The following is a 26,637-nucleotide window of genomic DNA, read 5'->3' as shown; positions in this document are numbered from 1 at the left end:
GTGGTGCAATACACTATACTTCCTCTGTAGTCTTGGAATTGTCCAATCTGAATTACTACTAAATGATTAATGAAATTCTGTGAAACATTAAGTTTGTGGAAGCCTGATCTTTGGTTACATGTGGAATCTGTAAACATTCCAAAACTATTCTGGGAAAATTGCCAAAGCGCTGAGCTTGAAATGACAGATTTATACTGATTTTAGATGATGCCGTTATCTTTGCCTTTTGAACATGGAGTTTTAGAGAGGGCCATGCTAGTATAATGATTTCACCAGAAGGCCTGGTGACGTAATGTCATACACAAAGAATACGGGATTCTATGGAATTTTTTCTGAGACCAGAGATCAACCATTGGGTTCCAATCTGCTCTAAGCAGTGTGCAGTTAGAGAGTGTGACACCTTGGGGGAGCTTTTTATTATATATTATACTATATAATATATATAATAAAGGTACACTAATGAGGTATTGCCACTATTGAACCTACCATTACTGAATGTGAAATCTAGTGCACCATTCCAACAAGACAATGCTTGTGAACATACTGCTGCAGTCTTAAAGCAGATGGATTATTGCCAGACACCATTAAGAACCTCTACAACTCCATGCCGAGACGTCTGGCATGTTGTGCTACACATATAATATGGAATTCTATGGATTTTTTTCTGAGACCAAAGATCTACCACTGGGTTCCATGTGGCTTTAAGCAGTGTGCAGTTACAGAGTGTGGCACCATGGGGAAGCTTTTATAAAATTATTATATATATATATATATATATATATATATATATATATATATATATATATATATATATATATATATATATATATATATATATATATACATAATATATAATAAAGACACATTAATGAGGTCTTGCCACCAGTAAAATTATTCCAACAGGACAAGGCTTGTGAACATACTGCTGCAGTCTTAAAGCAGAAACTGCTTGAATATTTAACATGCATGGGATGGTAATGGATTATTGCTGGACACCATTAGGAACCTCTACAACTTCATGCCAAGATGTCTGGCATGTTGTGTTACATGTGAAATACGGGATTCTATCAAATTATTTCCGGGACCAAAGATTGGCTTCAAGAAGTGCAGTTACAGAGTGTGGCACCTTGAGGGAGCTTTTTATTATTTATTATATATATATATATATATATATATATATATAATATATAATAAAGGCACATTAATTAGGTCTTTCTACAAGTGATCCTACTTTTTCTTAATGTACACTCCAACAGGAGAATGCTTGTGAACATACTGCTGCACTCTTAAAGCAGAAACTGCTTGAATATTTAAGATGCATGGGATGAAGATGGATTATTGCCGGACACCATTAAGAACCTCTACAACTCCATGCCGAGATGTCTGGCATGTTGTGCTACACATATAATATGGAATTCTATGGATTTTTTTCTGAGACCAAAGATCTACCACTGGGTTCCATGTGGCTTTAAGCAGTGTGCAGTTACAGAGTGTGGCACCATGGGGAAGCTTTTATAAAATTATTATATATATATATATATATATATATATATATATATATATATATAATATATAATAAAGACACATTAATGAGGTCTTGCCACCAGTAAAATTATTCCAACAGGACAAGGCTTGTGAACATACTGCTGCAGTCTTAAAGCAGAAACTGCTTGAATATTTAACATGCATGGGATGGTAATGGATTATTGCTGGACACCATTAGGAACCTCTACAACTTCATGCCAAGATGTCTGGCATGTTGTGTTACATGTGAAATACGGGATTCTATCAAATTATTTCCGGGACCAAAGATTGGCTTCAAGAAGTGCAGTTACAGAGTGTGGCACCTTGAGGGAGCTTTTTATTATTTATTATATATATATATATATATATAATATATAATAAAGGCACATTAATTAGGTCTTTCTACAAGTGATCCTACTTTTTCTTAATGTACACTCCAACAGGAGAATGCTTGTGAACATACTGCTGCACTCTTAAAGCAGAAACTGCTTGAATATTTAAGATGCATGGGATGAAGATGGATTATTGCCGGACACCATTAAGAACCTCTACAACTCCATGCCGAGATGTCTGGCATGTTGTGATACATGTGGAATATGGGATTCTATGGAATTATTTCCAGCACCAAAGATCTTCCACCGGCACATTAATAACACATTAATAAGGTCCTGCCACCAGTGACCCTACCTTTTCCAAATGTGCACATACTGCTGCCGTCTCAAAGCAGAAACTGCTTAAATATTTAAGATGCATGGGATGAAGATTATTCGGTTTTTGCCAGACATCATTAGGAACCTCTACAACTCCATGCAGAGACATCTGGCATGTTGTGTTACACATGCGTCACACACTTCTTCTGTATATGTAGCTCAATAAATATGATATGAATAGAACAAACTGGATTGTTTATTCCTCCTGGTAACTTTTAACTTCTTTCCGAATAGTACTGCAATCTGACTGTATGGGTGAAACTATTTTTAAAACCATTTCTTTGAAGATGAGTGTAAATACATAAAAAAGGACTGTGGAATTTTTTCAGGAACCAAAGTTCAACCACTGAGTTCTGATGGGCTTTAATGGAGCGAAGCGCCCACACACCTTCAATGCCAGCATGGTCAGCTAGCAGGCTCCTATCTATCAACACTTTCAGGAAGACGGGCAGCCGGCTGGACGCTGTAGGATCATCCATGCAGGAATAGCAACAGAGACACCCGTCCATACCAAAACACGGCATGAGACCACCACAGTAGGCTCACATAGAGGGGCAAGGGGAAGAAGAGAGGGACCGCAGAGGTCAAAAAGAGGGGGCACGGGCATGAAAATGCGGGGTCAAACAGACGCGGTGGCCTATTATTTCAAACAGCCCGTCTGTTGTTTCCTTACAAGACCTAATCACCCCCTCTTTGAAGCTATTTATTTTTGTTGCTTTAGCTCATTATACATGCAGAAATAGAACATCCTGTGCCATCCTATGAACTCTCCTTTGATGCATCTTCTAAAACACAGTTTATTTAAACATGCAGCTACTACTGTTTGGATACACAGAATTATTGTAGCTGGAGTCTTTAGTTATGTCATTTTTTCAGGAACAGCTGATATTTTTCAGTTATATTTTACACTGAAAACAAAATGATGCGTAAAATTTACTTCCAAAAAGTTTGCAAAAAAAAAAAAAAGTTCAAATGTTAACATAATCTCAAAGATTTATTTTGTAAACCGACCTCACTGTCTCAACACATGGATGGCATGTAATACATTATATTTAGTATACTAAAAAGGATGTATTACATGCCATCCATGTGTCGAGACAGTGTAATATGTGTGTTTTAACTAAAAATATTTAAATTTCAGGAATTATAACATATTATGTATCATAAATTATTTGAGTACTATTGTATAAATGAAGTAATTGTAATTAGGTAATACTATATGCAGAAATTAAGTAAAGTTTACTAAAAGAAAGGATTGATTCAGCAAAAGTAAATAAAGTTTACTAAAAGAAATGATTGACTAAAGTTCAGTTCACTTGTTTAAAACATTTAAGTCTTGAAACCGAGTTGAAGTTACTTACATTTATTGAAATTAAATTTGTGCAGAAAGTTGCAAAACATTTTTAAAGCAAATTTTACTCTTCATTTTTTTCAGTTTACAGAGGTTCTTGGAAGTTTATGAACCCCTTAGAATTAGAAATACATTTGATTTATAACTTTTTAGCATATATGAGCAAGGCATGTAATAGTCTTCAAGTTCTCAAAGGACCTCAGTGTAACTTCAAGGCAACTGAAGGCCTCTGTCACTTTGGTTAATGTTAATAAGTTCATAGGTTCATCATCAGGAAAACACTGAACAACAATGTTGTGCATGATGTATGTGTTTTCAAGCAATCCCCCGAGGTAACACTCCATGATCAATTTATACACTGCTATTCTATGACTTTTGACATGTCAGTGCATTAATAGCTATAAAGCTGATACTGTATTTCTTAGTAGAGACATCATATCATCTTTCTAACAACTCACTATTACTGACAAAATTATAAATTCATTTCTATATCAGTGGATTTAAAGCAGACTGTCAGAGTAAAACATAATCAGAGTATGCAGTAAAATGATCTGGAGCAAAAATCAAATCTGCATTTTAATAGCTTTCAAAAGAGATGTTGTGGCAGTGCTATGTTATCAGTGCTGAATAGCATGTAACAAGATACTCGTTTCAAAGGTAGAGTAATTTTAACATTAGTAATTTCCATGTTTCTTCTTATATACACTGTAAAAAGTGATTTATTTATTAAACCCCATGTGTGTTTGTTTTTACTGTGGTAACAAGCCACTAAATTGGGTCATCTATTTCTAATATTTTTTAATAAAACACAGGTTTATTTAAAGTATTTATCTGAGTTTAACAAACTTTCACTTATATTCAATAATTAAGAGAAAATTCCTCTTCACAGCACTAAATACCAAACAGATGAAAGTAGATGATGTTTTTATAAGATATCATATTTTCCAGCATGTGGCAGACCATTCTCATCACAGTAACATCAATATAGTTGTGCAAATTACCATCCTGTAAACATGCCAAGTCAACTCACTGACTCTGTTGACTCTGTACAGCCCTGCACTGTTTATTAGTCAGTTGCAATTCTTAAAACATTCCACAGGAGCTCTGATTCATAATTCATATGGGCAATTCTCCACAGATAGTTCCCCAGGTGCCACTGTGTCCCAGAACCATTTATTTTCCTTCTATCATCAGTTAGATACCACTCAGTATCAGCTTCAGTCCCTCTGTGGCTCAGGCTCATGCTCTTTGTCAGTGCTCTGGTGCCTCATGCTCACATAAGCCTTCCAGTTATTTAGCAGGAGTCCAGTTTTCCATTTCTCCACATCTGGCAGATTAGATGTACCCAGGCTGGACAGAGTAACTGTGACTCTGATCAGATTTCAGATTTCTGAAGCCCCTGCTCAATGCAACCCTTGAAGAATGTTCAGGAAGATCACTGGTTAACAGGGATTTTTGCTCCTGTTTCATATGGGCTTTATGTGATTAATTAAAAACATGCAACATTACATGCTTCCCATTTCTTCCCATGATTCTCTAGCTAAGGGTATTGTCTGGCTAAAGATCAAAGGCTGAGGCTTACCTCTGTAACACAAAAACAGCACTTATACATAGATATAATAAAAAAAAATCATACTTTCTCTTTTTCACAAACACAGCTTATAAGCTTATAAGGAATCTGAAGTTTGTGTAGTATATTCAGCTCCAGAATATAAAATAAGAGACTACTTTAAAACAATCTGTTTCTCTGATGTTTCAGTAATATAAACACTTCTACAAACTTTCAAATAAATATATTGTCATTTAGAGAATTTATTTGTAAAAAAAAAAAAAGGGAAAAATGTGCAGTGCTTTCAGACCTCAAATAATAGGAATAACAAGTTCGTACTCTTTAGAAACGACAATACTAATGTTTTAAGAGTAGTATTTGTTTTTCCATACTTCTTGGCATGCTCTCCGCCAGTCTTTCACAATGCTTTTTGGTAATCTTATAGCACTCACTCCTGGTGAACAATTTAAACAGTTCAACTTGGTTTGATGGCTTGTGACCATCCATTTTCCTCTTGATTATATTTCAGAGGTTTTTATTGGGTTTCAGGTCTGGAGATTAGACTGGCCATTGCAGGGTATTGATTTCAGGTCTGGAGATTGGTAATATTATAAGCTTTTGATTGGGATTGGGATGAGAATCGAGAGTCAGGCATACCTGTTTTGAGACTGAGATTCTCACGGATTTCATCATGGTCACAGGGATGAGTGAAGTCAAAGATGCTGTGTCCTGTCAGTTCAACCTACAGGGAACATAATAAAAACATAATCTTGTAAAGTAAATTATCATGAAAACTTCTTACATGAATACTCTTGAATTAGAACTAGAGACTTCTAGTTCTAGGGGTGTAACTAATATTGATGTATCCAACTAATATGATATCAATAATGTATTGATTTTAAAACTTTACATTTTGTATGAATGTATGTATCAATTAACAGCAGGTAAAACCTGAGGCATCATATCATATCATCATATCATAATATTGCCAAGATAAGAATTACCTTATACCTGCATGACTAGCTGCCCGACCTCCTGCTCTTGCTCTTTGCCTCAGTATATAAAGTATCAATATACTGTATTGCTTACAGTTGCACAATATGTCATATTACATCAAATCATATTTCCTGTATTGTAATAGGTATCATATCAAAATGTTCTTTCCACATTACAACGCCATTATAGCTGTATGAATGTGTGGGGGTGGTGTGTGTGTGTGTGTGTGTGTGTGTGTGTGTGTGCATTTGTGCTCACTTGTGTCAGCCCCATGAATTTGTTGATATTCTCCGATAGAAAGATTATGTCACCGTCTGATGTCACCACGGAAACGAAGCCTTCCAGTGACTTCACATAAAGGCTGTCCATCTGTCTGTCCATTTCTGTTTCGCTGGGTCTGCAACCTGCAACACACACATACACATAATTACAATACTAGTACATCTCAAAAAAATTGGAATATCATTGAAAAGTTTACACCCAATGAACTTACACCCAATAAAACCACCAAAAAATCAGTGTCTCAGAAAACTAGAATATTAAATAACACCAATTGGTAATTTTGGCCTTGTGGCCAGTGTGGTCAAGTCCTGCTGGAAAATGAAATCTGCATATCTATTAAAGTTGTCAACAGAGTAAAATATGAGGTGCTGTAAGATTTTCCAGAAAAAAAAAAACACTGTAGTGACTTTAGACTTGATATAACACAGTGGATCAACACCAGCAGATGACATGTCTCTCCAAACCATCACTGATTGTAGAAACTTCACACTAGACCTGATGGTCAGTGATAGTACTGATATAAAGTAGCTTTTCAATGATATTAATTGTTTTTAGATGTACTAGTATACGAGGGGGTGAAGAAACAGCACCTCTGAGATGATCTCTGGGTAACCAGAGCTGGTTTAGTGAGTGCTTGAGGGAGCCAGCGAGTGTGTAAATGAAGCTTAACGCTAAAATATCGTCTATTAACTACTTTTCCAGAACTGCAGTTGCAGTTACAGTCAAAGCACGTTTTAAAAGGCCTATAACTGGAGCTTAAAGCTTGAAGTCCTGAAACATTGGATATCGTTCTGTATTGAGGAAACCCATACATGTTTCAGTATGAAAATGATCAAACAAATATAATTTTGCTCAAATTCTCCATATAAACCCATTCATTCAGTTTGGATTCATTCGAGAGCACCCTCTACTTGTCCGACAAACCCAGAAGACATTATCGATATAAATCCTCCTTTCCAAAAGTGCTCTAGTAAGTTTTTGTAATGTGAAGGCGGGAATACGATGCTCAGCAGACCAATCACAGTTGCTGTGGTCTGCACAGTTACTGTAGATGAGTGGGAAGGTGTGCATGGAGATACGACATACAGTATGTGGCTGTTTTAAAAAAAGAGAAAAACAAAAGAAGCGATAGTCTCGATTCCTCTACATGTTGGGTATGCATAAGCTATGGTATAGACTTGATGCAGAAGCATGAATGTATGTATGCATGTCTGTGTGTGTGAATGCATAGGTTAAATTCAGTTTTACTTGCTTAATACAATTAGCGTAATGTTTGTTTCAAATACTAAACATGTGTAGGAAGTGTAGTCTTAAGTATAGTAAAGTGTGTGTGTGTGTTTGTGTGTGTGTGTGTGTGTGTGTGTGTGTGTGTGTGTGTGTGTTCATTCATCTTGTTATGGTTCTTAAGGCCACTGGCTCACAGCCAACACAAACCAGAGCAACTTCATCCTGCTACTCCGAGCACTCCCCAAAAACAGTGACCTCCCCTTTGTCACTTCCCTTGGGCCTGTCCACCCACAGAAACACACTTTCTCACAGACACACACGCACAAAATCTTACATAAAGTCACAGTAAATGATAAAGTAAAGGACCTCAATATGTATTATAATGAGGGTAAACCCCAGAAAGGGAATGCTTCACTTTACAAACGACAGCTATAAACTAAGAAACGAACATAAGACTAAACACCTCTAAAAGACCTTGTGCCGCAATTGAGGTCAACGTGTTTACACATTTCTGGATGAAGTTACATGCAGTCTTGCAAGCAAACACACACACACACACACACATATAGAACACCATCTGCACAAAAAAGGTCCCCAATGACCCAAAAAACAAACACAATATAATGGATTGTTTCTCCAATCTGATAATTCTAAAGTAAACTAATCTACCTCTCGAGCCTGAGAAAAAAACAACAAAAAATTGACCATTAAAATGTATTAACATTGTTGCCCATATCCTTCGAGAAAGCCAAACAATTTAGCTGGAGCATGAAGGTGAGTGCACGACCAGGGCCACGTAGAGTGAGCGCTAGAGCTAGAGAACGTGGTGGTGGTGAATCTGGCATGGGTTCAGAGAGGAGGTGCAGAAGGAGAACACAGTGCGGTTCCGCGGTGGGAGGTCGGAAGCATGTGATTGCTCCAGTGTGCTTCCGTCAGATAAGAGGCTTTCTCAAGGCCTACTGAGGCCTGAGGCTGGAGTTGAGCCCAGCCTGGAGACCTGCAGCCCCCGAGAATTTCGCCTTTGAAGGGCTTAAGGGGAGCTAAGACCTTAACTTTCATTTTCTTAATAAAACGAATCTTCCATCTGGTTTGAGATTCTCATGCAAATCCCCTTCACCAGCTGCCTATGTACGCGAAAACAGGAAAGAATGTATGAAGAAAGAAAGTATGCTGAGTTCCGTCCACCACCTCCTGTGCCTTTTTGACCGAGGGACAAACAAGAACCTCCTGGTCAAGCTCTGACGATGAGTTTGTACGACAACATCTGGAACAGATTGTGCCCAACAGGATCAGACTGAGGGAAGAATTTCAAAACTGCCATTATGGTGGCTGTGTTACACAACGCCATGCCAGATTTCTTGTTTCTGAGAATGCTAAAACAAACAAGCAGCCCAACAGCATGCCGAAGGCTATTTTTACATCACTTCCTTTCGATCACAGGGATTAACCTCTAAACTCTAGGCCTGGACACAGAAAGCAAATCTCCTACCTTCCAGCTTTATGCTGAAATAGTGAGAGGTAGGGACAAACAACACCATTAGGTGAGTATCAGTGCTAATCACGGCTGGGGAATATGGATATATCCAAAACTATTTTATATAAAAAACAACATGTGCCCCTGCACAAGGTGCGTTACAATGCTCATTACTATCTTACACCTTGCCAAAGTCTATTTTCACTACATTTTAACAGAGCTTGTGAAAATATATATAAAAGCAGAGGTGGTCTGGAAGTGAGGTGTGTCCAGGTAAATTTCTGCGGTATTGCAATCTTGGCAACGAAAAACACAGGTACGCCACTGACTAATCTGAACCCTGACAACAGTCAGCCTTCAGATGTTCATTGTTAAATTGGCAATGCAGATGCGACACACACACTCCTCCCTGCTCATTACACACATACACACACATGGATACACAGCAGTAGAGTGCACAAACCCAACTTTTACATCAACAATAAACAGATCACCGAGTAAAATAACTCTGCTGTTCCCGTAAATGATCTGCTCATGCACTTTCACAGCGTTAACGCACAGGTCAATTTCTTCTCCTGAGAAGAGCAGAGCCCTGAAACCGTTAAAACAGCTATCCACCAACAAGTCAGAGCGCACCTGGCTCTCAAAGTGACACGCTGATTGGTTTATTGCACAATACGCCCAAAACACATCCAAGATTAATTAAAAGAATGGCTCTTGCCCATTTCAAGAAGTGCAAAGCATACTTTTCCCGTCGTTATGATAGCAATGACACACTGACACACCCTAAATCAAGCTGCATAGTTCAAAGTTGATGGCTCACCTATAGATCGCTGAAATAGGGCCCTATATCGGAATATCATGCCTGCTATGCAAGTGACAATCTTTGCACAGTTCCTGCAGGGATAATACTATTACCTATTACTACTTTCCTACTCCAACAGCATAATCAGGTCCAGTTTGTTGAGTGCAATTATTATTTTATGTTTATTATTAAAATTATATATACAGTGCCACAAAAAAAAATGGACACACCACTTCTCGTTCAATGTAATTTCTTTATTTCTGTATAAGATAAGTTTACATCTTGTTTATTATTTTTTTTATTATAGTTCCTTTTCTTTAAAGGCCTTTTTTTTTGTATTATTCTAAACATTTCATCCCTTCACAAATGTATCCGTAGTAATATCCTGGCGTTTATTTTAGGTGAATAAGCTTTTATGTCCCAGGTCAACAAATCTGAACCTTGAATCCTGTTTCCAGTCCTGGATTTTGTTCTCACAGCCTTATGTAAATTATATATTAAAGTGATCATATTCATGGTGTGGTAATTTTACAGCAGCATATGATCATTTCAGCAAAGTAACATCTCAATGAAACTTTCCCACAGGCTGACAGTGCTGTACAATGAAAACACACACGCAGTTCTGATAGCTTAGCACAGAGGATGCCAGCTCCAATTCCATCACCACCACCACTAAATGCTGACTCAGCTGAGAAGCATCTGTGTATTTCTCTGATGTATCACTTTAATAAGCCTGAGTGAGTCATCTCTATACATCAGAGTGCGTTCTGCGCTGTGTGTTGCTGCGTGTTCTTATGTAAGAGGTGTTTCCCCGGCACCCTCAGTAAGGGTAGGATGGTATGGGGAGAGGAGGAGGGGGGTGGTGTGGCGCCACAGCAGGCCTGTGTTTTGGCTGGCCTGAAAACCGTGAGCGCCAGCTTCTGAGAAAGCACCAATCACGTTCTGATCTGCCTCCTGTAGCACAGACTTCACCATCTGATAAGGCTATCTGATGTGCCATCTCTCCAGCAGCCACAGAGCTGCTGTTCTCTGCCTGAATCTCCCTCAGATCATGTCTTTCCATTGCTGCCGCTACGTGTATGCCTGCCTTTAGTTCCCGCGCTTCAGTGTAAGAAACTCTGCGGCTTATATTTTGTGCACAAACAACAAAAACAATACTGGGGTTATCAAGTACATCAGAAGATATCGAAGAAAATAAAGACAATTCTGCTCCCGATTCACGGGAGTAGCTGACTAAACATAGGGTGGAATTCCAGAGCCCAGGAGCTGTTCCTTTGTCTGGCTTCCGGAGATTCTAATTTTATAATCAAGACGTGCAAACAATACACACACACACACACACACACACACACACATAGTAACATCCTACACCCATTCTGTTTGCTGTCCAAGAATCTTCCAGAAGGCTTACACCAGTCATCATCTGCCTTGCATCAAACCAACACACAGATTCTTTAAATATTATTAACATCTCCTCACATCTCAAACTGGTTTACATATTTAAAGCAGCAGCCCTTAAGATTTATATTTTAATTTAAAAAGAACAAAATAATTCAATAAATGGTATTAATGTCCTTTTTTTTAAATAATGTGGTCTGGTAGATTTTCTGGAGTTTTTCTGGCCAAAAACACTGTAGGCCTCCATGGTATAAAAGTTGTGTTTTTTTTTTTATATATAATTTTATTTCAGATTTTTACCATTTTCTCCCCAATTTACACGGCAAATTACCCAACCCACTCACTAGGACTCCTGTCACTAGTAATGCCCCAACACACCAGGAGGGTGAAGACTAACACATGCTTCCTCCGATACATGTGAAGTCAGCCACCGCTTCTTTTCGAGCTGCTGCTGATGGAGGAAAGCACAGCGGCTCGGCTCCGATACATCAGCTCACAGACACCCTGTGTTGTGGACATCACCCTAGGAGTGATGTGGGGAGAGAGCGCCATCTACCCACCCGGAGGGAGCAGGGCCAATTTTGCTCCCTCTGAGCGCCGGCAGCTTGATGGAAAAGCTGCATGAGCTGGGGTTCGAACCTGCGACCTCCCACTCATAGTGGCAGCGCTTTAGACTGCTGGACCACTCTGCGCTAAAAGTTGTGGTTTTGTTGTTTTTTTTTTTAACGTAAGTTTGTCTCTGATAAGCTAAAAAATATTCAAACCTACAAAAGTAGATCATTACCAGAATTTTGAGAAGGAAAATACAGCAGTGCAAATATACAATGTATAATTTTGTGTGCACACATTGAACATCACTCTTTACTTTATGCTGTTGTATTTTTTCAAGGTGTTTGTTGATTTTCTTTTCCATTTTAGTGAGCTAATGCTGCAGGCTGATAATCAGACACTGGTTAAACTGGAGAGAAAGAGAGGCTAGCTGTGATGCTGCTGGTCGGTCAGTGTGTTCATATTGAAGGTGAGGTGCTAGACAAGTACTGTCTGTATGTGCATCAGATAATTAATGCTATCTATACATTTTTGAATTTTGAGTAGCTTTCCACTTTTAGCTATTTAAAATTAAGTAAAAAATAATTGTGCCCCTAATAGTTTTATCTTCCTTTCTGGTGAGAAAATGACATTTAAAATGGTTCAAAATGAAACGTGATAAACGTGTCCTCTGTACATAATAGTATTTGAGTCTGATTTAAATCTAAATGTCTTAATGGTTTTATTTCTTCAGATATGAGGCACTCATCCTTTCTGAGAACTCTCTATACTTTAGTGTACACAGGTGGATGTTATGGCACCCTGTTGGGTACCCCTAAACCTCTTTACTCATTTACTCGTTGTTAATTTAGAGCTAAAATTAAGATGGCAGGCTTAAAAAAAGAGCACAATAGAGATGCCTTAAAAATAGCTAAAATCAGTAGATTCTTCAGTAGATCCTTTTGATGCAGATTTTTTGGTCTGCTTGTTGTGAAATTTGACACCATCTAAAAGCCAGCTGCCATTTTCAAACTGTACTAGCAAATTAAATTAGGCAAAATTATTGAAAAGTGCTCGCACACATTTTCAATGAAGCAAAAAAAAAAAGAAACTCTGCAGACACCCCGTCAACCGCCTTCACTGTCCCCATTTTTATTGCACTTTTATTGTCTTCTTCATTAAACTGCTCGTCCTTATTCACAGCTAACCTAACATACCCTGACATTCTCGCAATTCATTCAGCAATAGCTAAAGCAGATCCAATAAGCGCTAACACAATCATAGCATTGCATAAAAGCAGCTCCTCAGTGCTATAAAGCAGCAGCAACATTAACACACCCTGACAGCCAAAACCTAAACTGTTTCCACATAACAGCCCTGCTGTCAGTGATGGTGAACCCAGATAAGGGTAAGTGCTGTTGTATGTTTAAGGCTATTTTTATAATGACACCAGGAAGAAGCGCATGCATGGTCACATGCTTACAATACATAAAAAAGAGAGATGAAAATATGAAGAGAATTCAGATATTTGACCTTATTTTTAATCCGAAGTTTATAATAAGTCCAAATAAAATAAAAACAGATGCTCTTCATAATTTCACTTAATACAATAATTTAATGGTTTTAATATACATCTTTTTATTTAAACGATCTCTCCTGAGACTTTCATTATGAAGCCCAAAATGGGCTTTACTGTGCGTTACTGTGCTGGTTAGATATGGTAAGCTCTGCTGTTTGATATGATATGTGTTGTTCTGTCTGTGGTGAGCAGAATTATGAAGCGGGCGTTGGTTTACCTGATGTGAGGAGTTTGCGTGTGCGGAGGAAGCTGATGGCCAGCCTCATGATGGAAGCCTTGTCCAGGTGGGAGGTGACGCTGTGGGGCAGGGGCAGCTGGTGGGCCAGTTCATAAAACACCTCCGTCTCCTTACTGCGTCTGCAGCGTGCCGCATCCCGAGACTTCTCCTTCCGCCGCTCTGAGGTGCTCCTGCACACGAGAGAACAATTCAAAAATAAGATATTCAATATGCTGTATTCTACTTGACATCTCAATATGTTTGTAAGATGTTTTATTCAGAATATTATACTGTATTTACACAAAGGTACAACACTAAAGGACATGTGTTTGATTTATAAAACTGTTATGAATGCCAAGGCAAGAACATAATCTACACACTCGTCTATGAAGGATGCATAACACATGAAAAAGTGGTTATGTATAATTAAAAGAAAATACTTAAAAAATACACATAAATGAATGTCATTAGTGAAACAGAACCATCAACTTAGAACAATGGCTTTCATGTCAATACAGTGTCATTAACAAAATATTTTTTACATTCTGAAACAAAATGTTTTTAAATACTATTTTTTAATATTATTGAATGCTTCTGAAAATATTATAAATTGCATAATAAACCTATAGTTCCCCTTAAAATATATAAGAGCAAACAGACACCAGCATAACAAATAGTATCTATTTTCTAGTTACTTTACATCACATAAAAAAGAGCAAATATAAAATCATGGCTTACAAATATGTGTATCTTTTCTAAATACACTGTTTAAAATATATGATCCTAAACATTTTTGATTTTTATATTTATTTCTAGAAACTAAAAATGCAACTACTTACAGTCATATGAAAAAGTTTGGGCACCCCTATTACTCTTAATCATTTTTAGTTCTTTATATTTGGGTGTTTGCAACAGCCATTTCAGTTTGATATATCTAATAACTGAAATGATGTTTGATATATCTAATAACTGAAAATGTGCAATATGCATTAAACCAAAATTTGACCGGTGCAAAAGTATGGGCACCCTTATCATTTTATTGATTTGAATACTCCTAACTACTTTTCACTGACTTACTGAAGCACAAAATTGGTTTGGTAACCTCATTGAGCTTTGAACTTCATAGCCAGGTGTATCCAATCATGAGAAAATGTATTTAAGGTGGCCAATTGCAAGTTGTTCTCCTATTTGAATCTCCTCTGAAGAATGGCATCATGGGCTCATCAAAACAACTCTCAAATGATCTAAAAACAAAGATTGTTCAACATAGTTGTTCAGGGGAAGGATACAAAAAGTTGTCTTAGTGATTTAACCTGTCAGTTAACCTGTCAGAAGACCCCAGGGACAGTTCTTGTTAAGCCCAGAAGTGGCAGGCCAAGAAAAATATCAGAAAGGCAGAGAAGAAGAATGGTGACAACAGTCAAGGACAATCCACAGACCACCTCCAAAGAGCTGCAGCATCATCTTGCTGCAGATGGTGTCACTGTGCATCGGTCAACAATACAGCGCACTTTGCACAAGGAGAAGCTGTATGGGAGAGTGATGCGAAAGAAGCCATTTCTGCAAGCACGCCACAAACAGAGTCGACTGAGGTGTGCTTTTGCTTTTGCATACCTCAGGCGACTCTGTTTGTGGCGTGCTTGCAGAAATGGCTTCTTTCGCACTCTCATTAGATAAACTGGAAACTCTAAATTATCCTGGTGCATGTTTGTATGTGATTGTATACCCAGATATGGAGCGTGCACATGGTCCGTTCCGGTTAAGAGTATGCTGTGCATGATTGGCTGCCGCTTTTCACCGGCATGCGATGGATGAGAGCTGAGTGTAAATAGTTGTGTGTTAGTGTGTAAAATGTGATAATGCATCTAGACCTTGGGTCTAGAGAGGCACTATATATGTGCAGAGGTGTGCAGTACTGAAAAACTGTAATTAAGTAAAAGTACCTTTAGTTTGCCAAAATTCTACTCAAGTAAAAGTAAAAGTACCCATCTAAAAATCCACTCGAGTAAAAGTAAAAAAGTACTCAATTTAAAATGTACTTTGAGTAAATGTTACATAGTTCCTTTTATTTATTTGATGTAAAAAGTTCAGCTGCAATGTCATGGAGAACAAAACTCATTTTTTTTTTAATTCAGTCTATTTGTTTTTTTTTTCCCCCAGCATTTCATTTTTAATGGGTAGTTTTCCAATGTAGTGAAGTAAATTACTTGTGTCAAAATGTACTTGAGTAAATGTAAAATTACCATTTTTAAAAACTACTTTAAAAATGACAAATTACTCATAAAATCTACTCAATTACAGTATTGTGAGTAAATGTAATTAGTTACTTTCCACCTCTGTATATGTGTAACTTCATTCATCATTCATTCATATATTGCGATGAAAAAATACAGGAATTTCCAACAGATTTCTTTAGAAGTCAATGATCAAACATTGGTCATAATATTAATGCCTTCTTTTTATCAAAGTTTGGAGTAAAAAAAAAAAAAAAAAAAAAAAAAAAAATATATATATATATATATATATATATATATATATATATATAACATAGATCAATTATGAAAAATAGGGAAAGTCTAAATATTCCTTATATTCTTTATTATAATATTCCTTATATTCCTTATTAATCCTTATAATTAAATATTTCTCTTTTAATAAAACATATATAATGTGCAGGTATATCTGTGTTAACATTATGACTCAAAAGGTCAGTAAAAATAGCCAAGAAAAAGCTTTGCTTGCAGTTTAGTGAGAGCTTTCGGGGAATGTAATACGAGTACGTGTTTGAGGAAAGCGAGAATGTCAGTGTTACACAGGGGGTACAGCAAAGCTTCAACAAACCCAAATCTGAACCCACTTCCTCAGTTGCCTGTATTTCCGCTCTGAACGCAGCAGGTCAGTGCCCAGAGTTCACACTTCTTGTGAACACCAAGATCCCTTCACCACATAGACACACACACAAACACCCATATACTGTATACATATACAGCTCTGGAGAAAAATATGAGACCACTTAAAAAAGAAGAGTTTCTTTGATTTTACCAAATTAAAAAAAAACAACAACTCTGAAATATAATCAAGAGGAAGATGGATGATCACAAGCCACCAAACCAAGCTGAACTGCTTGAATTTGTGCACCAGGAGCGACATAAAGTTAAGACTGGTGGAGGAGAACATGCCAAGATGCATGAAAACTGTGATTAAAAAACAGAGCTATTCCACCCAATATTTATTTCTGTACTCTTAAAACTTTATGAACATGGACTTGCTTTCTTTGCATTATTTGAGGTCTGAAAGCTCTGCATCTCTTTTAATTTTATTTCAGCCATTTCTCATTTTCTGCAAATGAATGCTCTAAATGACAATATTTTTATTTGGAATTTGAGAGAAATGTTGTCTGTAGTTTATAGAATAAAACAACAATATTAATTTTACTCAAACATATATCTATAAAAAGCAAAACCAGAGAAACTAATTCATCAACTGAAGTGGTCTCTAGAGCTGTATATACACACACTTCATAGAAAAAAGGACATGCACAGACAAAACAGCTTTTCCTCGTATTTTTCCCTATCCAGATATCCATTACAGAACAAATGAGCATATGAGTTCATATTCACATAAACATGCACAAACACACAATCATACACACACACACACACACACACACACCTGAAGGCATGCACCTAAACAAAAGCTGTTTGTTTATTCGTTTTTAGAACATAACAGTCTCTTTGAGCATCTGATAGCCAGATGGCAGGATAATCGCTCCTATTTCAAATTCAACTCAGATCCTCTCTTAGAGCCAAACCACGCAAAGCCCCAAAAACCCAGCCAGGGGAGAGGGAGCCAGTGTCCTGCAGGTGGTCAGCACATACACACACAAACACTCCCAAAGCGCACAGATACACACCAAGAAAAAGGTCCTTTGCCCCAAAATAGCTAAATCCCTTCCTCAAAATCTTTGTGGGAAGTGAATATCGACATTCAAAAGTGCAGCCTGAAACACAGTGAGCACGTTTACATCATCTGATTACTGCAGAACTAATCCAATTCACAGCTTTATATAAAGGTATGTTAATCAGATACTGGAAAACACTATTTTTTACATGAGTTTACATGAGTTTGGGTCAATAATCCGATTTTTACTTTGCCTCCAGCCAATATGAACATATATCATATATAGATGATTATTTTTTTTTTGTTTACTTCTTGTACCACAGTCTGTTTTTTTACTCCTTAACACAACGTTTATAAGTATCCATGTACACACTCACACTTACCAACCCCTACAAAAATACATAACAAAGCAACAATTGGTATTATTTAGGAAATTATTATTTTTTTCCATTCATTTATATTATTTTTATACTTCTTTTCCTTCTTTCCCATTAATTATTAAATTACTCTCTACCAACATGTAATCTTCTTTTTTTATCCCTACCTATTTTGTTTTTTATTTTTTTCTCCTCCCATTATCTTTCTAGTTCTATTTTTTTTCTTCCGCTTTTTTTGTCTCTTTCTTTTTGTTTTGTGAGTCTTATGTTTGCTTATGTCCCTATCCTTCCTCAATGAATAACCAATAAAAAATAAGTCTTAAACAGACCTTCGAAGGAAGGGGGTGGTGGCGTGCCCCAAAGGGAAAAAAAAAAAAAAAAAAAAAAAAAAAAGAGTATCCATGCACTAAAAAAGTCTGATTATTGAGCTATAACCCATCTCTCTTAATCATATTTTTAGACTTAAGAATCTAAGAACTAAGAAATCTGAGTGCACTGTTTACATGACTGTATGAATAATCAGAAAACATATACAACACATAAACACACTAAGCATCTTGCCCTTTCTAGACAATAAAAAAATCAATCCATCAAATATATTACAATAAAGATTTCTCTTCTACACTGGTTACACTACAGTTTAGTTTTTTAATGTAGCGTTTGCTGTGCAGTGCTTCAGCAGGAAGTGGCTCATTCACATCCACCTACATTCTACACAGGGCCATCTTGACATGTGGAAGCTTCCAGCCTGCCTGGGTCAAGCGCTTATGGGAATCATCTCTTAGACATCCTGGATTTAATAAACACAAACAAACTGAACTTCAGCACAATTTTCAATGCTTCCGGAGCCCGAGGCAAGAAAAATAATTATTAGCACGGGAATACAGAACTGGCTCCTTTTTGGACTGCCTTTAAAAAAAAAACTATTAAGTAAAATTTTCCTGTATTTTGCAATAAAAAAGTACATTTTATATGTCATGTACTCATGTACAGGCAATATGCTAACTATTGATGCTAGCTATTTATAATTATTTGTGGTACCTCATGCTTAACTACCATTAAAAAAGGCTAGAATAGAGATTATCAATAAGCGTTATGCTGGATGACATACAGATACAAGCCTAATTCCAAAAAAAGCGAAAATTGAACAAAAATCTGATATTAAAAGTAAGACATTTTATTATTTTAGAATTTTATAGAAGTTCAGAAGTAGGAACAGGGACATATCTACCATTGTAAACCTCTCTCTCTTCTTTTAATGGACTCTTATTCTGTGAAACCATGCTGTTTTGGATACTGTTGGATACAGTATGTGATTAAGCACTGTCCTGTTGAAATACAGGTCTATAAGATGTACAAATTTTGCATTGTTTTATTTACCTTTGTTTCACACAGCTTCCCAGCCTCTTGAGAATTAGGGTATATATATTAAATATATATAATATGTTATAAAAATTTATAAGATGTTACAGACAAAAAAAAGTGAGTGGAGAGCAAATAAATGAACTAAAATATTTCACAATTCTCTCACACTTCGTCTGCCAAGAGCTGTCTGTGGTTTGTGGTTTCTTGATAGGGCAAGGCGCATGCCAAGAACTGAGTGATGCGTTTAAATGCCTTGCAACTGTGGCATGCCACAACCTCTCATAACACCTACACAAACACACACACACACACACACACATATAGGTATAGAAATACACACATACACATACACAGAGTAGCAGAAGCATGGGCATGCACACACATCCACACAAAGGAAACCGAGAACAGTTTTCACTCTCAGTAACTACTGAACAAAACAATCACCTGTTGCCAAGAAGCACCCACAGTTGACCTCCACTTGCACCTTTCGTGGTGCAAAAACAGCCATCAAAACACTTAACTCCTTTTAGCTTTGCCCGGAGTTGAAGGCAGTGTTTACTTTTAGCAAAGCGGCAGGCTGGTGAGTGTGAAAACGGCACGGTTCGAGTTGCATATCAAACAGCCTTTCTTCCAGAGTACATGAAGAAGAAGTTCCCTCCATGCAGTTCATGCCAGGTTAATGGCATCCCGTCCCCTGGGCAAAGGAAAACGTCATGAGGGGCTTGAGGGGTTCAGTATCTCTTTTTGGAGTCCAAAAACGGATCAGTAGACTACGAGGGGTGGGAAGAAATAGATAATGTGCCAAAAATTATTATGATATATCACAATATATTTACTATTTTTTCTGACATCCATATAAACTAGGGGTGTGAGAAAGTTTTGATTTAATAAAAAAAAAAAATATGATATTTTATTTTGCAATACTGTACTGATTTTCAAAACATTTTAATTTGCATGTAAAAATTGGTGCCAGAGGAGGTTTGTGTAGTTCTGTGTTTAAACCCGACCACTAGATGGCAGGGCTGTGATCTTTTGTTAGATCCCACTGTTCTGATTGGATAAAAAATTTACTTATCTTTTACTTAGATGTGTAAGTGTGATATAGTGTTTTTTATTTTTGTTTTCACCAAATTTTATTTAAACAACTGCAATATATCAAATTTCGCAACATATCGCAATATATTGAATTGTAAGCCATGTATCCTGATACGTATTGTATTGCCAACAGTTCTTGCGAATACAAATCTCTAGATTTTTAAGAGGTAGGTAGGACTGAACCATAAGGCAAGTCAATATAATATAATTTTGACATCCATATGAACAATATAAAATAAAAAAACTGGCAGGAATGCTTACTGATGAAATGTATGTACTAAATAAATTCTAAAAAATGTCTTTGTCATGCAGTGTGTAATGGAACACCAGTCAGTGACAGATGCAGTAAATGATGTTTACTAAAATATGTTTGGAAAATACGTGTCTAAAAATTATATGACCTTTTTTCCAAAGCAAGAACTTCTTAACTAAGTAAAGAAAAAATACTTTTAAAAAATGAAGGTCAGTCAATCTGAAAAATTTTAAGAGCTCAAGTGAGCATCTCAAAGAACATCAAAAAATGTTATGATGAAACTGGCTCTCATCAGGACCACCCCAAGAAAGGAAGACCAAGAGTTACCTCTGTTGCACAGGATCTACCAGCCTTAGAATCCACAAGTTAACAACATCCCATATAAGTGCCATCTAAATGCTTTACAGAGTATTTTGTTTTGTTTACTGCTTATAAGTTACTACATGATTCCTTATGTGTTCCTTCACAGTCTGGATGACTTCAATATTCATTTACAATGTAAGAAAAAGAAATAAACAAATAAAAACCTTGAATGAGAAGATGTGTTCACTCCACTTTTGACTGGTACAGTCTATACTGATATTGAATTATTACCCAGCACCAGGGGTGGAAAAGCTATTTGATCCACTGCCAAATCACAAACACAGCCACCCAATTTGTCCCCCACAACAGACTCTCTGATTTGCCAACATTAACAGAATCACCACACACATCCCCACCTTCTCTCGTCCTATTTACTAGCAAATAAATACATGCTGATCTGGTTTCCACAGAGACAGCCAGCACTGAAACCATGTTGTTTTCTAAAGGGGCTCTCGACACAGTTCTTTTATTCCTTTCCTGAGTCCAAACAACCCACCGGACAGAAAGGAACAGGCCCAGTCCAAAATGTCCAAAACTGGCACTGTCCCTCAGAAACACTGCAGAACCCTGAACAACAGGCTCACTGTAATTAAGAAGCAGCAGTGTTGAAGTAAATGAGATTAGGCCTCCACAGATTAAGCCCTAACACCGACTGTCTTTGCTGGTCTGACATAAGCTGTGGTTTTATGTGGAACATGTGGAACTGCCTCATTGGCCACTCTGGAACTACTTCATCAACCTCAAGACCAGTCACTTGACCCAGTCAGCCACTCAGACTAATTGGCAGGGCCTGAGTTACACACAGTGAAATGAGCATTATTGAGACAGCTACAGCAAAACCTTTACTTTGGGTTTAATTCATAACTTTTTCTGGTTTTCTTAAATCCCATTTTTTCTTACTATTCTTAACAGCAGTGGGTGTAACACTATATGGGTGTAACACTATATGGGTGTGCAAGTTGTAGTAATGACAAAAGGTATCATTGCTTGACTTTAAAAATAATTTATATATATATATATATATATATATATATATTTTTTTTTTTTAATGAATAATTTTGTTCCACACGTATTTCAGTATACAGCATTAATCTAGGCAACCTGTTCTTGCTTGGAAAAATCGTAAGTAGCCTGTTTGCCCTTGTTAAAAAAAAAGTATTTGCCCCTGTTTTTCCTAGTAAAGGTTTCTAGCATCTGTTTTTTTTTGTCTTTAGCAACTGGTTCTTCCCAGTTAAAATGTCTTTAGCAGTATGGTTTCGCTTGTAAAAGTGTTCTAAAAGTTATTCTAAAAAAAGTTCAGCCTAGTAAAAAGATCCTTAGCATAGCAGTCTGTTCTTGCTAACAGGCTTTAGCAACTACCTTCCTCATTTTCCTACTTTTTTCCACAGTAGTCCAGGTTTTTTAATTTATGTAGGTTAATATGGATTTTCTACACGTATCTGCAGTATCTTTATGCTATATCGGTCCCATAAAAAACTCTTTATCTCCCTGTTTTTGCTAATAAAAGCCTTCAGCAGCTTGTTCCTGCTAGCAAAAATCTTTAGCAACCAGTTCTCAGACTTAAACAAGTCCTCAACAATGTGGTTTTGCTAGTGAAATACTTTAACAACCTGTTCTTCCTTCTGAAATGGTTTTAGCACCAAATTCCTGCAAACAAAATCTTTAACAGCCTGTTTTCCCAAGTGAAAAGACCTTAGGAGTATGTTCTTGCTAGTAAAAGTCTCTAGTAAGAAACAATGTAGTAACTAGAGCTGGGCGATATGGAAAAAAATCTTATCACGATATAGTTTTCCATATCAGTCGATATCGATATGTATCACGATATAAATCAAATCACGTAAAAGACGGATTAAAAACAAATTAATCCACAGCAAAAATTTTCCACGGCAGAAAAAAAAACTTGGGCTATTAGCTCAATATTAAATATTTCGTTTGTTTAGAAATTATTTTATATTCTTAAACCATGTTAAATTATATTAGATTAGTAGGGCAGGCCCGAATAGCGTTTTTTGAGCTCAGAATATTCGGCACTGATTGGCAGCGAATATTCGTTTTTAAAAAGACGGATTAAAAACTGATTAAAGTAAAACAAAAAATGCAACTCACGGCCCCTTTAATTCACCAAAAACTTTTCCAGGACCCGGCCTGAAAAAAATATATTTCCCACCTTTTCCTCAGCTGGGTCGGGCTCAAGAAAATGATATGTGATGGGCTGTTTTTTTTTGTTTGTTTCAAGGATTCAAGGAGATTTTATTGTCATTCGCATCTTATGTGGTACATGAGGTGGAACGAAATTGTGATCTCACGATCCAGTTTACAGTTTGTTTAAGCACTTAGGCTTTTGTACTGCTGCAGTGCAATATTTCGATTTAATATTTTGAAATTCGTTAGATTTTATTTCTTTTAGCATTTTGAACTTAGATAATTTGTTTTTTTTTTCCAATTTCACATTTATTTTTTCTGTTCGTTATGTTCTATCGGTTATTTACTTTGCGTTTTTTTGTAGTATTATTTTATTTTTTTTACTGCCTGCTGTTCAATATTTCGAATTTATATTATGAAATTCGTTAGATTATATTTCTTATTGCATTTTGAGCTCACTTTAGTTGGTTATTTTCCGAATTCATATCTATTTTTCTGTTATTATTAAATAGTTTATTAGCTTAGCTTGTCATTTTTTACATTACATTACATTACATTTGGCAGACGCTTTTGTCCAAAGCGACTTACAATAGTCAAGTACAATGTAAAATAAGTTTAAAGGTAAAACATCATTGGATAGGGATAAAAGGAGGTAAAAGGGGAATAAATTTTCACTGATTTTTAATGAATGTTGATTTATTAATTTAAAAGCTGTACCTTATTAAAAGTATTTTAAGCCAGACAGACACTGTGTGATTTTTATTGAGTTCATCTGCACTTTTAAATGGTTTGTCCTGTAGGAAATACACGCGATTTATATGCTGACACTGTTGTCTGACTGAGGAGCTGCTTTCCGTCAAATGCAGCCTGTAGGCAGGAAAAAATCCAGCCAGAACCGACCATATCATGAGCCAGTTTTAAAGCCACTAATTTAGTAGAGCATTAAACTACAAATCTGAGATGTAGCTGCTGTACTTCTTAATCTCTGCCCCCAAAACGGTGCATTAACTTGCTTGACAGACGCGTCAAATGCCCCGAGAGCACGCGCGGCGCGCAGCGCACCGATTAATTCATGCGTTGAGCTTTAAACGCGCAGCTGAGCTGTAATTGGGGAAATATCACAAAAATCACAGTGTGATTTGTTACATTAAAAAACAGACCATTTTCTTTCACCTATAACCTGACAGGGCCCAAGGAAAGCGGTGTTCTGGACCAGCCCGAGTTCATGCAGCGCCTGAGTCAGGCTGGCGTTCAAGCTCGGGTTCGGGTTCGCGTTCAGGCAGATAATCTAAATGATAAATGATTTTGTGTTTTTGCACTTGGGCCATAAGCTCAATATTAAAAAGTTCGTTTGTTTAGAAATTATTTTATATTCTTAAACCATGTTAAATTATATTAGATTAGAGGAAAGTAATTTAGACATCATTCTTAAGGTGTTTTTGTCCTGTTACCGCTCCGCAAAAAAACTCTTCTTTTAATCCCGCGCCCGCCACATACACATTTTTGCCGCACCTGCCCCGCGGTCCTAATATAAATTGAATTAATTACATTTAGTGCTTAAAATTTACTTAAAATGTATTTAAAACGCGCTGAACAGTCCGGCCGTTTATTCCCACAGTCCAAACACTATCGTTGTTTGCGTGTGTTGGTCAATACTCCACTTTTCTTTAGGGTTTTTTGTTGCATGCATGAGAATAACTGCGTGATATTACAATTTTCTTAACTATTTATTAATTTGCTCCAGCGTCCTCTGGATTGGTTACACGTTTTGTGTTTTCGTTGGTCAGCTGACTTGGATCAGATCCAGCCCCAGTGGTACTTGGCTGAGCATGCAGTTCAGCGTGATCACGTGCTGCGCCCGTTTGCGGCGCTACTTAGACGGGAAATGGAAATGAATGTTTATCGAATTCTATTGCACAGGCTTATCATCGTCATCGAGGGAAAAATTATCGCGAAACAAATCGATATCGTTATATCGCCCAGCACTAGTAGTAACCCTGTTTTACTTGTAACTGTCTGTTCTTCCTAGCTTGTTCTTGCTAGCAGGTGTCTTTAGCAGCCTGTTATCCTTAGTAAAAAAAGTTTTAGCAGACTATTCTTGCTAGTAAAAGTCTTTATCAGCCTGTTTTGTCTGCTGAAAAAAGTCCTTAGCCTCTTGTTCTCACTTGTAAAAGTCTTCATCTTCTGCAACATATTCTTCCTATTGATACATTTTTATTAGCTAAAATTCTTGAGCAGTCTGTTTTCTCTGGTGAAAATGGTCTTAATAGCCTATTTTTGCTAAGAAACATCTTAGCAGTCAGTTTGCTCTAGTGAAAGAAGTGTGTTCTCACCAGTAAAAAGCTTTGGTTGCTAGTGAACAACTCCTTAGCAGTCTGGTATTGCTAGTGAAAGGCTCTAGCAGCCTGTTCTCTCTTGTGAAATTGTCCCTACCAGCGAGGTTTGGCTAATGAAAGTCTTTAGCAGGCTGTTGTTGGTCCTTCACAGCATGGTGTTGGTAGTAAAGGTCTTTAGCGGCTTTTCTTGCTAGTGACAAGAAGCAGCTTGTTCTCCATAGTAAAAAGTTTGTAGAAGTCTATTCTCACCAGTAAAAAGCTTTTGCTGGCTGTACTTACTAGTAAAAAACTCCTTAGCAATCTGTTATTGCTACTAAAAGTCTTTAGCGACCCATTCTCCCTCACAATGTGGTTTGGCTAGTGAAAGTCTTTAGTAGGGTGCTCTTAGTAGCAAAAGTCCTTAGCAGCATGTTCTTGGTAGTGGAATAAGTGCTGTTCTGACCAGTTAAACGCTTTGGCTGCCTGCTTTTGCTAGTGAAAAATTCCTTCACAGCATACTGTTGGTAGTAAAAGTCTTTAGCAGCTATCTTGGCTAGTGACAGCATCTAAAAAAAAAGCCTGTTCTCTCTTATAAAATTGTCCCTACCAGTGTGGTTTGGCTAATGAAAGTCTTTAGCAGGCTGTTGTTCGTAGTGAAAGTCTTTAGCAGGTGGTTGTTGGTCCTTCACAGCATGGTGTTGGTAGTAAAAGTCTTTAGCAGCTATTCTTGCTAGTGACAAGAAGCAGCTTGTTCTCCCTAGTGAAAACGTTCTTAGAAGTCTATTCTCACCCCTTAAAAAGCTTTGTCTGCCTGTTTTTACTAGCGAAAAACTCCTTAGCAATCTGTTATTGCTAGTAAAAGTCCTTAGCGACCCATTCTCCCTTGTGAAAAAGTCCCTCACAATGTGGTTTGGCTAGTGAAAGTTTTTAGCTATGTGCTCTTAGTAGCAAAAGTCCTTAGCAGCATGTTCTTGGGAGTGAAAAAGTCCCCAGTAGTTTGTTCTTACGGGTAAAATGCTTTGGCTGCCGGTTCTTGCTTGTGGAAAAATTCCTTAGCAGTCGGTTATTGCTAGTAAGAGACTTTAGCGAACTGTCCTCCCTTGTGAAAAAGTCCCTACCAGTGTGGTTTGGCTAACAAACGTCTTTAGCAGCATGGTGTTGGTATTGAAAGTATTTAGCAGCTATTG

At 37.0% G+C, this 26,637-nt stretch overlaps 1 protein-coding gene across 2 annotated transcripts in view; it reads right to left on the bottom strand.

The window, feature by feature from the left end:
- epas1b (endothelial PAS domain protein 1b) overlaps positions 1–26,637 on the bottom strand; it is a 75,007-nt gene that overhangs the window by 27,457 nt on the left and 20,913 nt on the right. For both annotated transcript variants that reach the window (XM_049481234.1, XM_049481233.1), the window contains exons 2-4: positions 13,641–13,831; positions 6,389–6,534; positions 5,792–5,876 (exon numbers count right to left, since the gene is read on the bottom strand). In XM_049481234.1, the coding sequence (XP_049337191.1) occupies positions 5,792–5,876; positions 6,389–6,534; positions 13,641–13,831 (422 nt within the window). The remainder of the gene's footprint in view (positions 1–5,791; positions 5,877–6,388; positions 6,535–13,640; positions 13,832–26,637) is intronic.

Source organism: Astyanax mexicanus, chromosome 7 (assembly GCF_023375975.1).
Source record: "Astyanax mexicanus isolate ESR-SI-001 chromosome 7, AstMex3_surface, whole genome shotgun sequence".
In the NCBI taxonomy this organism is placed as follows: domain Eukaryota; kingdom Metazoa; phylum Chordata; class Actinopteri; order Characiformes; family Acestrorhamphidae; genus Astyanax; species Astyanax mexicanus.
Note: the sequence above shows the minus strand (reverse complement) of the source record. Positions and strands in the feature narration are given on the sequence as shown.